The sequence below is a fragment of the Melanostigma gelatinosum genome, assembly GCF_949748355.1.
Source record: "Melanostigma gelatinosum genome assembly, chromosome: 23".
NCBI lineage: Eukaryota > Metazoa > Chordata > Actinopteri > Perciformes > Zoarcidae > Melanostigma > Melanostigma gelatinosum.
Genome location: NC_136656.1, coordinates 11,405,433 through 11,419,071, shown reverse-complemented (window position 1 = coordinate 11,419,071; position 13,639 = coordinate 11,405,433). Strand labels below are relative to the sequence as shown.

Genomic DNA, 13,639 nt, shown 5'->3' with positions numbered 1-13,639 from the left:
TTCATCCCGCCACTCGGATTCTCCCTGTGTGTTCCCTCTTCCAGCCTCTTGTGACCTGCAGACCAGTGATTTTTAATGCATTCGCTTTATGTAAGAAGAAGTGTTTGAGTGTTACAGGGATTCATGCCCACACACCCCTCTTGCTTGTGCACTTAGCCAGCACTGCTTGACCTCTTCTGGCCTCCCTCCTATAGCTTCGCTACAGAGCGTTGGCCTCCGGAGCAGGTTCGGAGGCTGATTTGACATGTGACGCTGCATCTCTCGCTGTTCTGATTGAATTGTTGCATTTTTCTTTTCCAGTGTGAGAAAAGCATTTATAGCTTTAAAAAAAAAAAAAGCATGGTAAATCCCTCATCGCCTGTATTAACACATCAGTCCCGCAATTTGAAATTGAAGGATTCTTGTAATTCGCTTAATTAAAACATGAGCACCAGTGACAGTAATGAGGTATTAAACATTGGAGCTTTAACTCATTCAACATACTCTGTATTCATCCAGTTTCTCACTACACACAGTGTTTTTTGTCTTAGGGGCCTCATTTTATTTTGTATGCCGTCTTGATCGGTCCCTTTTTTTCCCCCATCAGTCCAGTCTATGGCTCTCTAGATGACCCCCCCTCTCCTGCTATTTCCCCAGCCCCAGCAGCAATTGCACTGGCCTGAAAGCGGTTGAGACCATGCGGCGCGGCGGGGGTGTTCATGAATTCCAGTGGAATGCTAAATGAGGACTTATTAAAGTGCCGCCGCCTCCACGTAGTTTGACATTTCAGAGCTTCTGGTGGAGTTTTAAATCACTGCCTCTGCAAATATCACTCGCTGACTCCGGAATGGCTGACCATATGAATAGAGGCTATTGTTGGTGTCGGCTGTAGATTGGGCGAAAGTGAATTTGTGTGGCTTTAACGGATGGTTTTTGTGTGTGTGTGTGTGTGTGTGGCTGGTACTTGGCTAATTGTGTCATTTTGTGTTTCCCTCCCTCCAGCTACGTCAGATGGGACGCGTCAAGGCCTGGATAGCATGAGAGGCGGAGTGTGTGCCACGCAAGGCATGAAGGTGGTCCTGAAAGTGGGGCAGAGTAAGTCCTGTCAGCTCTCTTGTCCTACATTCATTTCTCTCCCCCCCATGCTCTGCAAGGTAAAATTGCTGTTTTTTGATTGGAGTCTGGTGGCTGTGAAGAAAGCATTTATGGATGGCTTCAGTCACCCGTAGAAAGGGCTGTCTGACAGCAAGGTACAATAAAGTAGTACATGGCTTTGGTCCCGTGCCGGTACTCCTGTCTGTTTCTCCAAACTGTGGGTACCTCTCATACAACCCCACTTCAAATCACACCTATACCTTCAACACGCGGTACGACTGCAGCTGTCGGCTCCAGCCCACTGCATCTCACACCACCTCCCATCTGCACGGCACAGAGCGCTACACATTCCTCATCTGACATGCAGCCTCTTCCACTTTTACACCATCCCTCTTATCTTCCCTCTTTTCTTACACACACCAACGAAAACGCGTGCGCACTCACTTCTGTTGCGCGCGTGTATTCTCTCTGAGCATATTAGGGCTCGTTAAGTGGTGAGAACAGCAGAGAAGTGTGGGATCAGTCAGCTCTAATGAGCCCTGTTGACTCCTTTCTCCCTCTCCCTTTTAACTACTACTGACTCATGCTGGACACACACACACACACACACACACTCACACACACACATTGCAACGTGCCTATCCGTGTGCGGGATCTACATTACAGGTATGATCCTAAGCTCACGCATGCGAGGACATGAGCACATGTCATGCAGGTTGCGCGGACACACACGTGCACAGCGGACACACACGTACACAGCGGACACACACGTGCACAGCGGACACACACACTTCCCAACACGGCTGACCTGCCAGCGGGGGCACGATAGCAAAATGACTCCATTCGGCGCTGGAGCACACAGTCAGTGATTTTTAATGACTCGTAGCTGCACACGCTTCTAATTTGTTTGGGGAAAAAATGTTCCGCAGGTAATGACCCTCACGTGCAGGCGTTTCAGAAAAGCGGCAACAACAAAAACGGCCCATTTAAGCATTTTCACTGACATGCGCATTCCTACACATAATAGGCACCTGTCCTTCACACGACCCCCCCCCCCCCACACACACACACACACACACACACAGCTCACACACACTATCCCGTGTTATCAGGCCTTGTGTGCTGTAGGTGCACATTGCAATGAGCCAAGTGGCGCTGATGTGGCTCTATCAGCCAATAAGATCAGCACCGTCAGCTCAGTTCAATAGAAACACCACACACACACACTTCCCATTGCTTTCTCTACCACATGGGCAACGCTACCATCCCCTCACACTGATGTCCAAACCCCTCTGCCACTTTCACACAACTCTCTGAAGTTCTGAGCGAGACACACATCTTTTTGTTTGTCGTCATTCTCTTCTCTAGTCCCTCTGCATTCGCCTTTTTTTAAACCCCTTTCCACGAAAGCGACATTGCTCGCTTCCTTTTCAAATTCTGTTTTTTCCCTATTTCTCATTACTTCCCGTCTCCTTTCCGACTCTCCCCTCTCAGTCCCCCTCTCTGTTATTTTCTCTCTTCCTCTGTCTTCCTGTCTTATCTGCTATGTGGCTGAAAGGTCACGTCTGTGTTGTTTGTCATCTAAATAAGCGGCGTGCCGCCTCATGGTGATCCCTGATGAGATATGCTGCGCTGCTTCACTCACTCACACACACACACACACACACACACACACTTGTGCCCTTGCCAACACACATACATTGACCTGCCTTCTCTTATTTTATTCTTTATCTATCTTGCTCTCTGTCTCTCACACACACACACACACACACACACACACACACACACACACACACACACACGCACACACACACACAGCCTGAACCTCCCTCCGCTGCCGACCACACAGCAGTTTCTATTGATCCAGACAGCACCGCCCCTAACTTCTGTTTGGTCGACTGCCACGAGGGAGCCGCCGGCCAATCGCTTTACACTTCTCTAAATGTCAGCGTGTATAGGTTGACGGCTGTGCACGCACACCCACAATCAGCAGTTGTGCGCATAGAGGGTGATGCAGTGTGTGGATTTACTGCACAGTTTCATCCATAAGCACCCCCGTGGTCATATCCATTTTTTGCTCTCCCCCTGCTGCCGCAACGAGCAATAACGGACTTTCTTTCTAAAATGTTGCATAAACTGCAGAGCTGAGTCGTCATGCATCCCGATATATAAAACCCTATTCTTGCAGCCTACTGATGGCCAGATGGCTCAGAAGCGAACAAAATGGTTATTTTCTGAACCATCTCTTTCAGCGGCGAGGAGTGGCACTTGTGCATGAGCTGCATCTGTGTGTGTGTTTGCATGTGTCACGTCAACGCACTCTAATGCCATCACCATTACTGAGGGCTTGCTAGACAGATGGCCTGATTTAGCGACTACAGATTACAAGCCGTTATGGCCTCCTGGAAATTAATTCTGGCCAAAACAACAAGCGGCCTCTCCTTACTTTCCCATTCAATCAAATGGAGAAGTGCTCATACACGGCACATAGAAGCCCAATCAATATGTGCTCTCTCATGATGGGTAAGGAAGGGGGGAAAGACGTTATTACAGCTCTATTTCTCTCTCTGGCTTGCTCTCTCTTTGCTGATGTTATTGGTTCCAATTCCGAGAGCCTCGGCTGTTGTAGTCTTCGTGTTTCTTCCACCCTGCTGATATTCCACCCTTTTTTTCCCCCTCCACAGGCCAATATGGTCTGCCCCCGAAGAAGGAGCCGCCAGCAGGACGCACCACCAGCAGAAACCCAGGTAAGCAGGAGACCCAATGACGATAATCCACAGTGGATCCATCCACAAAATGGATGGAGGGAAAAGGCTGGTGGATAAAAGGAGAGGCTGCGGGGAGAGGGAGGGAGGGAGGCGACAGATGGAGAATGTGCAGCGGTGACATGTGTGGATCTCTCTATTTAATTCCACATCGTTCTCTCTCTCTCCCCCGCTCTATATCGCTCTCCTCCCGGTCTCTGCGCCCGGCCCTCCGAGCTAAGTGCTGCAGGCATGGATGGCTAATAGCTACCTTGGGAGAAGGAAGCAAAAAGAGAGGGAGGAGAAGGGGAGAGGGCAGCAGGAGAGAGGGCTGGGACCGGCAGCAACATTTCAGAGAGTTATATTGTCATTAGTTTGGGTGGCCTGGATTCTCTAGTTCCGTCAAGAGGGAGACAGAAAGAAATGAGAATTACGGAAAGATGAGGGAAGAGAGAAGAGGAGACAGGGGAGCGATGGAGCGGGGTGGGTGGAAGTGGGGAGGCACACAAGGAGGGAAAAGAAAAGAGTAATTGAAAAGCAAAGAGGAGAAGGGAATAGAACAAGGAGATGGGAATGGAGAGAGGCTAGATTCATGCTCCACCTCGAAGTCAGTCAGCGGAATAGAAATGATCTGCTCTCAGTTGTGTTCATGTCTCGCTCTCTTTGTTTTTGCTTTCGGTGGTGACTATGTGTGCTGTACCAAACGTGTCAATCGGGGCATTCACACATTGTCCAGTCACTCGCGCATTCCTCACATAGGTGAGAACTGCATGTGTGAAGTAAGCAACAATACTGTGCATTGTTTGTACGATGTGACAGATGACTCTGGACAAGAGTGATTTACATCAAGCACATAATGAGGGATTTTACACATTTTTGACGCTTACAGAAGGACATGATAGCATGCACTTATCTGAAATGATTGTTTTTACTCCCGACGCAACAGCTATGCCAGCATTTCTAAATTTGACGTGTGAATCATCTCGGCTAATAACTAACTGGGATATTGCTGGTTGTTCACGATCGTTTTGATCCTCTCTGGGGATGTAAGCTAATGCGTTATCGGGTCATATTGACCTCCCGCTCAGAGTCTCGACGCAGTCAAATCAAACCACACAGGCATCATACACACACACGCTAAATCCCTCGTTAAAGTGCTGGCGGGATCTAAGATGTCCATTTAGTATGAATGGATCATCAATCAGTTTGGAAACAAGAGAAAATAGTTGTTCTTAAAGGGACAATTCACAATATAATCGCCATACTACCGTGCAAAGGAAGTGTGTATCTATACTCCATGTTGCTAGTTATATATAGACCCCACCCACTCAGTTTAGGTTTGAATATCAATATCTGTGTGACATAAACAGACATAGACACAGAGTTGGTAGTAGCAGTGAAACTGCCTGAATGTTTTATCAAAACTAGAAACTAAAACTACGGATAAAAAGAGCACAGGTGACAGGATGGATGCAATACACACGGATAGGGAAACATTTATTTGTGAAAAAAAAAGGTCTTATGTGGGAAGCAGCAATGAAGTGCCACGATGCGTCAGAGTTACTCGTGCTCCATTAATTATCTAATCTTCTCAGATCTCCTTTAATGTATTCCTGTAGGTAGTTGATGGAAACACGCACTGAGTCACACTTTATTCTGACATTTTCTGAAATTTGCATAAAACCTGTGCAACAGTTTTGTGCGAAATCATCGTGTCTAGACTCTGACGCATTATAAAACCGTTCCAAAAAGTGTGTTCAAAAAGCATATTTAAGACCAACTATGGCATCACCTCGACCTGTTCTTTCATTTCTGACCTGTTGAGCGTCTCTCTAAGGTGGAATTCACGAATGAAATAAAAAAGAGGCACCAAGTGAGGAAAAAAAAGGTGTTTAAAGTCTCAACTTGTGTGATAAAAAAAAAAAAAAAAAGGAAAGACGGGAGGGAGTGAGAAGTGGAAAATAGGGGGAGCGAGAAGAGAAGGCGGAGGAGGAGAGGATATATGAAGAGAGCCGGTGAAAGGCGGCGATCATAATGGAGATGGAGAATGAGGGATGTTGGGTTAATGGACGGAGGAAGAAAGCGGGAGGAGGAGAGGGGAGCGTAATCGACGTCCGGCATTAGCTCTTTGCTCCCAGTCGGTCCGGCGTGACGGGGGTCGCCGAGCAAGCGAGGGGGGGGTGAGGTGCACGTATTTCCTCGCATTGCTTGTGAATGTCCGTGCGTTTGTGTTGCTAGGCGCTGAGCTCAGGGCAAGGTGGGTCATTACGGCCGCAATAACTCGAAGACGGAGAGAACCACGGAGCGAGGGAGGGCGAGGAGGCAGACAGGGAGAAAAGAAAGGGATGTGTGGCAAGAATAATGATCGACCAATCCAAAGGCTCTATATAGCAGCGACTCGCATTACCGGCCTTAACCAGTTCGCCACACACATACACACGGCCCAGGTGCCAGAGCCTTAGCCGCCCCCCCACACACACTCACACACTCACACACTCACACACGTCCAGACCATCATTCACCTGCTGAGTTCTGACCCAACCTCCCGCTGAGAAAACTGTGAGCTCCGAGGCTGTGAAGATCTTAGGTTTCAGGCAGACACACAACAGACAGAGGCTGAGAAACAGACAGATAGTGCGACAGACAGCTTGATAATCAGACAGACAGATAAAGAGAGAGCGAGACGGGCAGGACGGCCAGCGGGCAGACGGAGTGTGTGGCCTGGTGGTAGAAGCAGGACGGGGAGGCTCTCTCTTCATGTGGCTGGCTGTAATGCTAAGTAAATACAGTTGTTAACTAGGGAAATAGGGTGTGCTACCTTGACACACACTGTCCACAAAGCGTATATGCGGAGCAGTACTCTCACACTCGCACGTGGAGTCTATACGGACGGCTCTCTCCATTTTATAAGCACTGCTGTCCACTTCATTACATCAATAAAGAGACCACATGTGAGATGTGCTGCATTCCTCTGGGTTAAGTCTTCACAGCCTTCACTAGCGGCGCTAAACCACCACCATTACTCATGTCACTGTGGGACAGAACCATAAGCATCGCCATGTTTATTTAAAAGCTCATGAAAAACGTAAATTGTGGAAGCACGGCGTGTTGTTGCTCTGGTATATTCGCCGGGATTAATGCGCATGTATAAATCATGGGAAACACTGGAAGCAGCCTGTGATGCTGGAGTAAGATTGTTCTGTGATTTTGTTTCAGGCGGAGCGGGGAACTCCACCCAGTCCCGAGGCACTAACAGCTTCGGGGGTGAGGGCGGTGGTGAGAACGGGCCCCTTCAGCCCTCCAACATCGCCCTGATCGCAGGGGCGGCGGGGGGCTCGGCCTTCCTCCTGCTGGTGACGGCCGTGATCTGCGTGGTGTGCTACAGGCGGCGGCACGCCAAGCACTCGGACACCCACCACCCGCCGCTGTCGCTGTCCTCGCTCACCAGCCCCAAGCGGGGAGGGGGCGGGGGCCTCGGCAGCTCCAACAACAACGGCTCCGAGCCCAGCGACATCATCATCCCCCTGCGGACGTCAGACTCGGCCTACTGCCCGCACTACGAGAAGGTGAGCGGAGACTACGGACACCCCGTCTACATCGTCCAGGAGATGCCGCCGCAGAGCCCCGCCAACATCTACTACAAAGTATGAGACGGCCGCTGCTCCGGCCGACTGGACACACCCACCTCCCTCTGACCATTACCAACCAATCCCCCCCCCCCGCTCCAAATGAAGCCACAGTAAAGCTCGCCATCACAGCTCCAACCCTGAACCCCTCAATACTACCAGTATTGTCCCATTACCCCCCACCCCCCCACACACACACACACTCACTGCCCTGTGAGCCCCGCCACAGTTGTGTTCCAAGCTGAATACCCCCCCACCCCATTCTCACACACTGGGCCACAAAGTGTGTGTTAAGGTCCGAGTCGTATTGGTACGTAGCCCTTCACGGATGGGCAAGAGCCTCTGAGAGCCCCCTTTCTTGTTAACTCAGAGCAAAACGAGACCCACCCGTGCAGAATTGAAGAGCCGTCCCCGTAACGCCAGCGTGTGTTGGTGTGTGTGTGGCGACACACTTTGTCTCTAGGAGGATGGGCCTGGCGTTGGGACTTGCGATGTTTTACAACAGAAAAAAAAAAATAGAGAATTAAACGGACTTGAACAAAAGAAAAGCTACACCCTTGATCCCACTTCGCGCCGGAGAACTCTGATTCCCAGAGGCCATACCTGCCTAGCCCACCGACCCCACCCCTCAGAGCTCCATCAGCCAACCAGAGACCGGCCCCCTTCCACTAACTCACCAATAGGATTCTAGTTTGTTTGTGATTGTTTCTCCTGAGAAAAATAGGGGGCCTCGGACTCACCCAGGCCCGAGCCTGAGGAGGTCTGACCAATCGGTGACACTTAGAATCTTGTATATTTTAATAATGTATGTGTGTGTGTGACATGTGCGAGTGTGCATACACATTGGATAGTGATTACGGCGCTGCTGCTCCACATTAGACGTGTGTGTGCGGTTCGTGTGCTTCAGTACAGCGACTTTTGCATATGCGTTTGCATATGCGCGCGTGGGGTTCAGTTTGTGTGTGCGTGTACGCTTTGTGTGTGAGTGAGTGTGCGTACGCGTGCGTTCTTTAGACTCGTCTTAAATACCAAAACACAAAATAGTGAGCGAATATCAAAAAAGTGCGATTTTTTTATCGCTATCGACACTTATAGATTATATATATATGAATATCCAGTAAATCATTTCTAGATGTTTTCTGTTGTTTTATTATTTTTACCCGCTCTGTTAAACTACACTTCTGTTGCTAGACATTTTTTATCTGCTGTTTTTGTTTTTCACAATTTAGAACGACCTTGTTTCCTTCCTTTTCCCTTTTGCATTGTATATTAATTTTATCCCTTTCTTTTTTATTCTCCCGGCGAACAGAGGTTGTGTCTCTCTTCCCTCCCCCATTCACTCCCTCCCCCCCTTTTTCTCCCCCCCTAGGGTCTCTGAACTCTGTGTATATTTTTATAGCTCCTTGTACTATGCTGTAGTTTTGAAGTTTAGACCTCGTTTGTGGAAGTGTTGAGGTAGAAGCATCTATGAAAGTTTTTTTTTTTTTTTTGGTTCAAACGCTTTTTTGAAACGCAGAAGTGAAAAGAAGTGAGGGGCGGGGGGGTTGATGGTGGGGAAGGGGGGGTGAGAGAGGATGAAATGAAAAAAGAATAAAGGGAAAAGAACAGAGAGAGAGAGAGAGAGAGAGAGAGAGAGAGAGACAGAGTGCTGTCTGGGGAGGAGGAATAAAGCGGCGTCTGAATGCAGAACTTAAAAAAAAAGAGAGGGAGGGAGACAAGGGAAGAAAAGACTGTGAAGGAATTGCACACTGAAGGAAAAAGAAGCTGATGGGAGCGGCAGGAGTGAGAGATGAAGGATCCCAAGGAAAGAAGGACGGAGGGAGCAAATGACAAGAGTGGCTGGCAGAGGAGAGAAACATTTTCTTTGAACGGAGTGGTTTTCGAGCCGACGGGCCGACAGCTGAAACACATTTTGGAGGAGTTTGAACTTTAACCATGGAAAGGACAGATCTCATCACACACACACTCTCTCTCTCTCTCTCTCTCTCTCTCTCTCTCTCTCTCTCTCTCTCTCACACACACGCACACACCATCCCACACAGATTTCACACCTTTTAATGACTGTCACAGATGCCTACTGATTGCATTGAACGGCATACATTCTCTCTCTCTCTCGCCACCGCTTGCTTTCTCACACCCGCGATCACCCACACTCGACAGAAACGCTGATTGCTTTCATATGACTCTGTTCCTGTGATCGAGACTGACCTGATGGACACGGGAGGGATGAAAAGAGCATTTGTGTGCGGCGTGTTTTCTCCCCTCTTTCACGCGCCCTCATACACACACACACACACACACACACACACACAAACACGCCAGTGCCCAGCACCTCAACCTTGAGGGCAATAACACAAAGCTGTGTTCAGAGGTGCAATGTGTTCACATGTGCATAATATAAAATAAAAAAAAAAAGGTTTAAAAAAATTAAAAAAAGCAGATTTGTGTTGCTCAAACATGTTTATGGCTTTTGTGTAAAATGGGTGGCAGTGGAAAGGCTCAAGCTTTTTATTTCTTCAGACACACACACATAAGGCCTCCAGTGACGTCGCCATGTTTTCTGTGTGAAGCCAGTGTTAAAATCTGGACCTGACGACATTTCTCAACTGTGTTTTGTATCAGTATCTAACATTGTATAAGGATCTTTCATACTTAAGTGTCACATTTGTCTGAAGTGGATTTGGTTAACACACGACGATGACGTTCAGATATGTTTCTACACCATGAATGAGTTTGGATTGTATTTGACTGTATCTAAATTGATTTCAAAGATGAAACGAAGGGGGGGGGGGGGGGGGGGAAACTCCTCTACTTCTTTTTGTACAACTGCCAACTTGTATTTTTTTTTTTTTCTTTTATGTGTGCTGTTAAAGTCTATGTCTATTTAAACATGCTCAGAGTACCTAAAATATCCTCCAAGCCAAATGCAGTGTCTGTTCCTCTCTCTCAACAACTTCTGCAACTCTTTGGGAGCACTCCGATCCAAAATGACAGTATTTCGTTCAAAAATGGCTGCTGCCTTGCGAGGGGGGGGGAAACAAAACGTCTCGGACTTTACGGCGTCAAATTCCGACGAAGAAGCCACTGCCCCGTTTTCAGCCCATTACACCCCCCCCCCCCTCCCCCTCCTCCCCCTCCCCCCCAGAATGTCAAGTATCTCTTGGACTCAAAATCTTCGTTTTTTTCTTCTGCTATCGTTTGATTTCCACGTCGATGTTATTTCAAAGTCGTGTCTCTGGCTCTCACTGTTTGTGTTTGACTGGTCGACTCAACGCGTTGGCTTTTCTAAAGGCCGCGGACACACGGCCACTGCTTGTCATGTTGAAAAGAGAAAGAAGAAAGCGCTGTTTCTATGGGGAGAGAGAAAAAAAATAACCAAGCAGCCACCGCCTAGCTCCCTCACCTCTCCGTCGGTGAATGTGTGTGTGTGTGTGTTCATGTGTGTGAGTGTGTTTCTTTGTGCCAATAGACAGCAAGCGGAGGCAGCGGAGAGAGGTGGCTCTCGTATGTAACGTGTTGAGACTTTGTATTTGGGACACCTCTGTCTGAGAAGGTTTTTTTTGTGTCCTCTCCTCCTCTTCTCTCCTTACCCCCTTGTCTACTCATCGTGGCGACCCCTCCCTCCCTCCCTCCCTCCCAAACACACCTCGAAAGAGAGGAAAAAACTAGTACATTCCTGGTTTGGAAAAAAAAGTTGAATAAAAAAAACAAACAAAAATGTTTAAGCACCACTCTTTTGGTCCTGTTGAGTCATTCATTGCTGTGTGAGAGACTGCTGAGGTCTTTTGTTCTGCTACGTGTGCGTGTGTGTGTTCCTGAGGCCCACTAGTAACCCTGCCTTTAATAGAAGGTCTCGCCCCTTATCTCTGCTTTGGGCTTGTCTCAGCAGGGGCTCATTCACTGCCTCTGCTAATAAAACACACACACTCACACACACTCTAGGTCTCCCACTGGCGTTATCAACAAGTTATCAAACCCGGCTTCGTTAGTGGTGAGTGTTGCTTGGCAACGTATTGACAGAGCTGATTTCATTCTGTCTCCCTCTCTAACTCCCCTCTTCCTCCTCCGTTTCCCCCTCTCTCTCTCTCTCTCTCTCTCTCTCTCGCTTTGTGGCACGTTGCTATGGTAACTGTTGTCGTCTTTTGCCCCCTTTCCAACATTCGTTTCATCCGGTTGTGTGTGTGTGTGTGTGTTTTTAAGGCCCTTCCAGAGCATGGCGTGCCATCAGGGTGGCCTATAGGGTGAAATGACCAGGCAGCTGCCTTTACCCTTTGATCTGTGATGTGTGAGAGTAGATCACATGCCACACACGCACATCCACTGACCCCGAACTACACCAACACATGTCTGCATGTAATCTCATGCAGCGCCACACTATTTGATCCTGGTCGACACTTGTCACCGCCTCTGCCATTGTAACTGAGGCCAAGTACAACAAACATCTGTTTCACCAGCAACCTGCTGCTAATCTTCCAAACACCTTTCGTCAGTGTCACTACTGACTTCTGCAGCCGTTCTCCGCTTCCCTTTTTAAATACACAGCAGGTTTGTTTTAACTACTATCTCATAAACTATAATCATAACCTGCTTGTGAACGAAACCGGTTATTTACGATGACTAGGGTTTGGATTTCAGCAGTAGGTTCTAATTAGAGCTGGAGCTAAACCATTTCCTGTCATTCCCCACAGGCTTGTTTTTCCCCAGCAGACATTTTGACTTGTCAGAGCAGGGACAAAGCACAGGTGTTACTAATGACATTAACGATGGCTCTGTTCGAGTAAAGTGTCCCAGTGAGCCAGCATGAACAGCAGCAGGACCCTGGAACTGAAGCAGGTAAATGCAATTCCAAAGTGTGTTACTCATACCTGTGTTTTCCCACTGTTGCAAATGTCAAAAGGCCTGTTTATATAACACTATGACATCATTGCACGCTGAAAACATTAAAGCTCCGACGCACCGAATGCACACTCACACAGGTGCCTTCAATTTGCCTGATTGGAGCTCTGTGGTCATGAACAAACTTAACTCTCCTGTGAGTCCTATTGTTAATCAAGAGAACAAACACCCTTTACCGTGTATATTCAAACATGCGGTTTGTTGACCTCACATAAAAGCCTGCATAGCTCCACCCATCTGCAGCCTGACCGTAGGTCTAATCAACAACAGCCACTGGAAACAACTGTGTGACCGTGCCTAGCGCTTGAGGATGCTGTTTCCCACTGTTTTTAGACACGATCAGATTGAAATAACTGACATTGAAACTGAAATTACTGAGACTTCGTTCATCCGGTTTATATCTTTTAGATGAGCATAGCTGCCGCTTTCGGTGACCAGAAAGTGGTCTCATTCTCCCAAAGTGATGCAGAAGGGTACTACATGAGTGAAACCCACCGGGAGCGTATATGTCCCCAGGGTCCTATGTTCCACCGTTTAATCTCCTTTTAGGATGACACATTAACGAGACCTTTCAAAGGTTTTTATGTTCTCAGCAGTGTATGTTTCTCTACGTCAAATGCTGACATCACCCACCAACAGCTTATAGCCTGTTATAATACTACTTCAACAAGATGTTTTTATTACTTAAGACATTGATATCTCCGTAGTTGCCAAACTGATTTGAACTATTAAAATACATTCGAAACCAACATCTCTCTTCATTTGTTTGCAATTTGAAACGTAAATACAGCCCTTACCGATCTCTTACAATGCTCATATCAACAACATAGGACCCTGGGAACATAGGAATGACCCCAACCCAGCCAGGCCAGCAAAACAAAGTCATCTACGTTTCTGCTCCTAAATAGCAAGTGTATAATTTATCATTTAAAGGGACAGTTCACCCCAAAATCAAAAATTCATGTATTCTTTCTCTTACTTGTTTTCGTGTGAGTTGGCCAGTGTTGGAGATATCAGCCGCAGCGATGGCATTGGGCTTGTGGTGCTACAAGCTTTTGGGTGAACTGTCCCTTTAAGGCGTATAGAGTTCGTAGTAATCATTTCTGACTTATTTTTATTCCATGATATTGTCACAGCCTACCTATAAACAGAAATGCCAGTGGGTTAGTAGTTGATTAGTTTTACCTGGAGAGTACCTGGATGTTATTACTAATCTGCAAAAGCCCACCGTCCCGGGATAGCGATAGCAAATGGGTTACAGTAAAGAAGCTAGCTAGTAGCTGCCAATCACTAACTCTA

The 13,639-nt window shown here is 47.7% G+C and overlaps 1 protein-coding gene across 1 annotated transcript in view; it reads left to right on the top strand.

Moving 5' to 3' along the window:
• Positions 1–8,952, top strand: part of efnb3b (ephrin-B3b) — a 72,952-nt gene extending 64,000 nt beyond the window's left edge. The window contains exons 3-5 of the mRNA XM_079295144.1: positions 982–1,074; positions 3,759–3,821; positions 7,035–8,952. Of these exons, the coding sequence (XP_079151270.1) occupies positions 982–1,074; positions 3,759–3,821; positions 7,035–7,468 (590 nt within the window). The 3' untranslated portion in view covers positions 7,469–8,952. The remainder of the gene's footprint in view (positions 1–981; positions 1,075–3,758; positions 3,822–7,034) is intronic.
• The last annotated feature ends 4,687 nt before the right edge of the window (positions 8,953–13,639 follow it).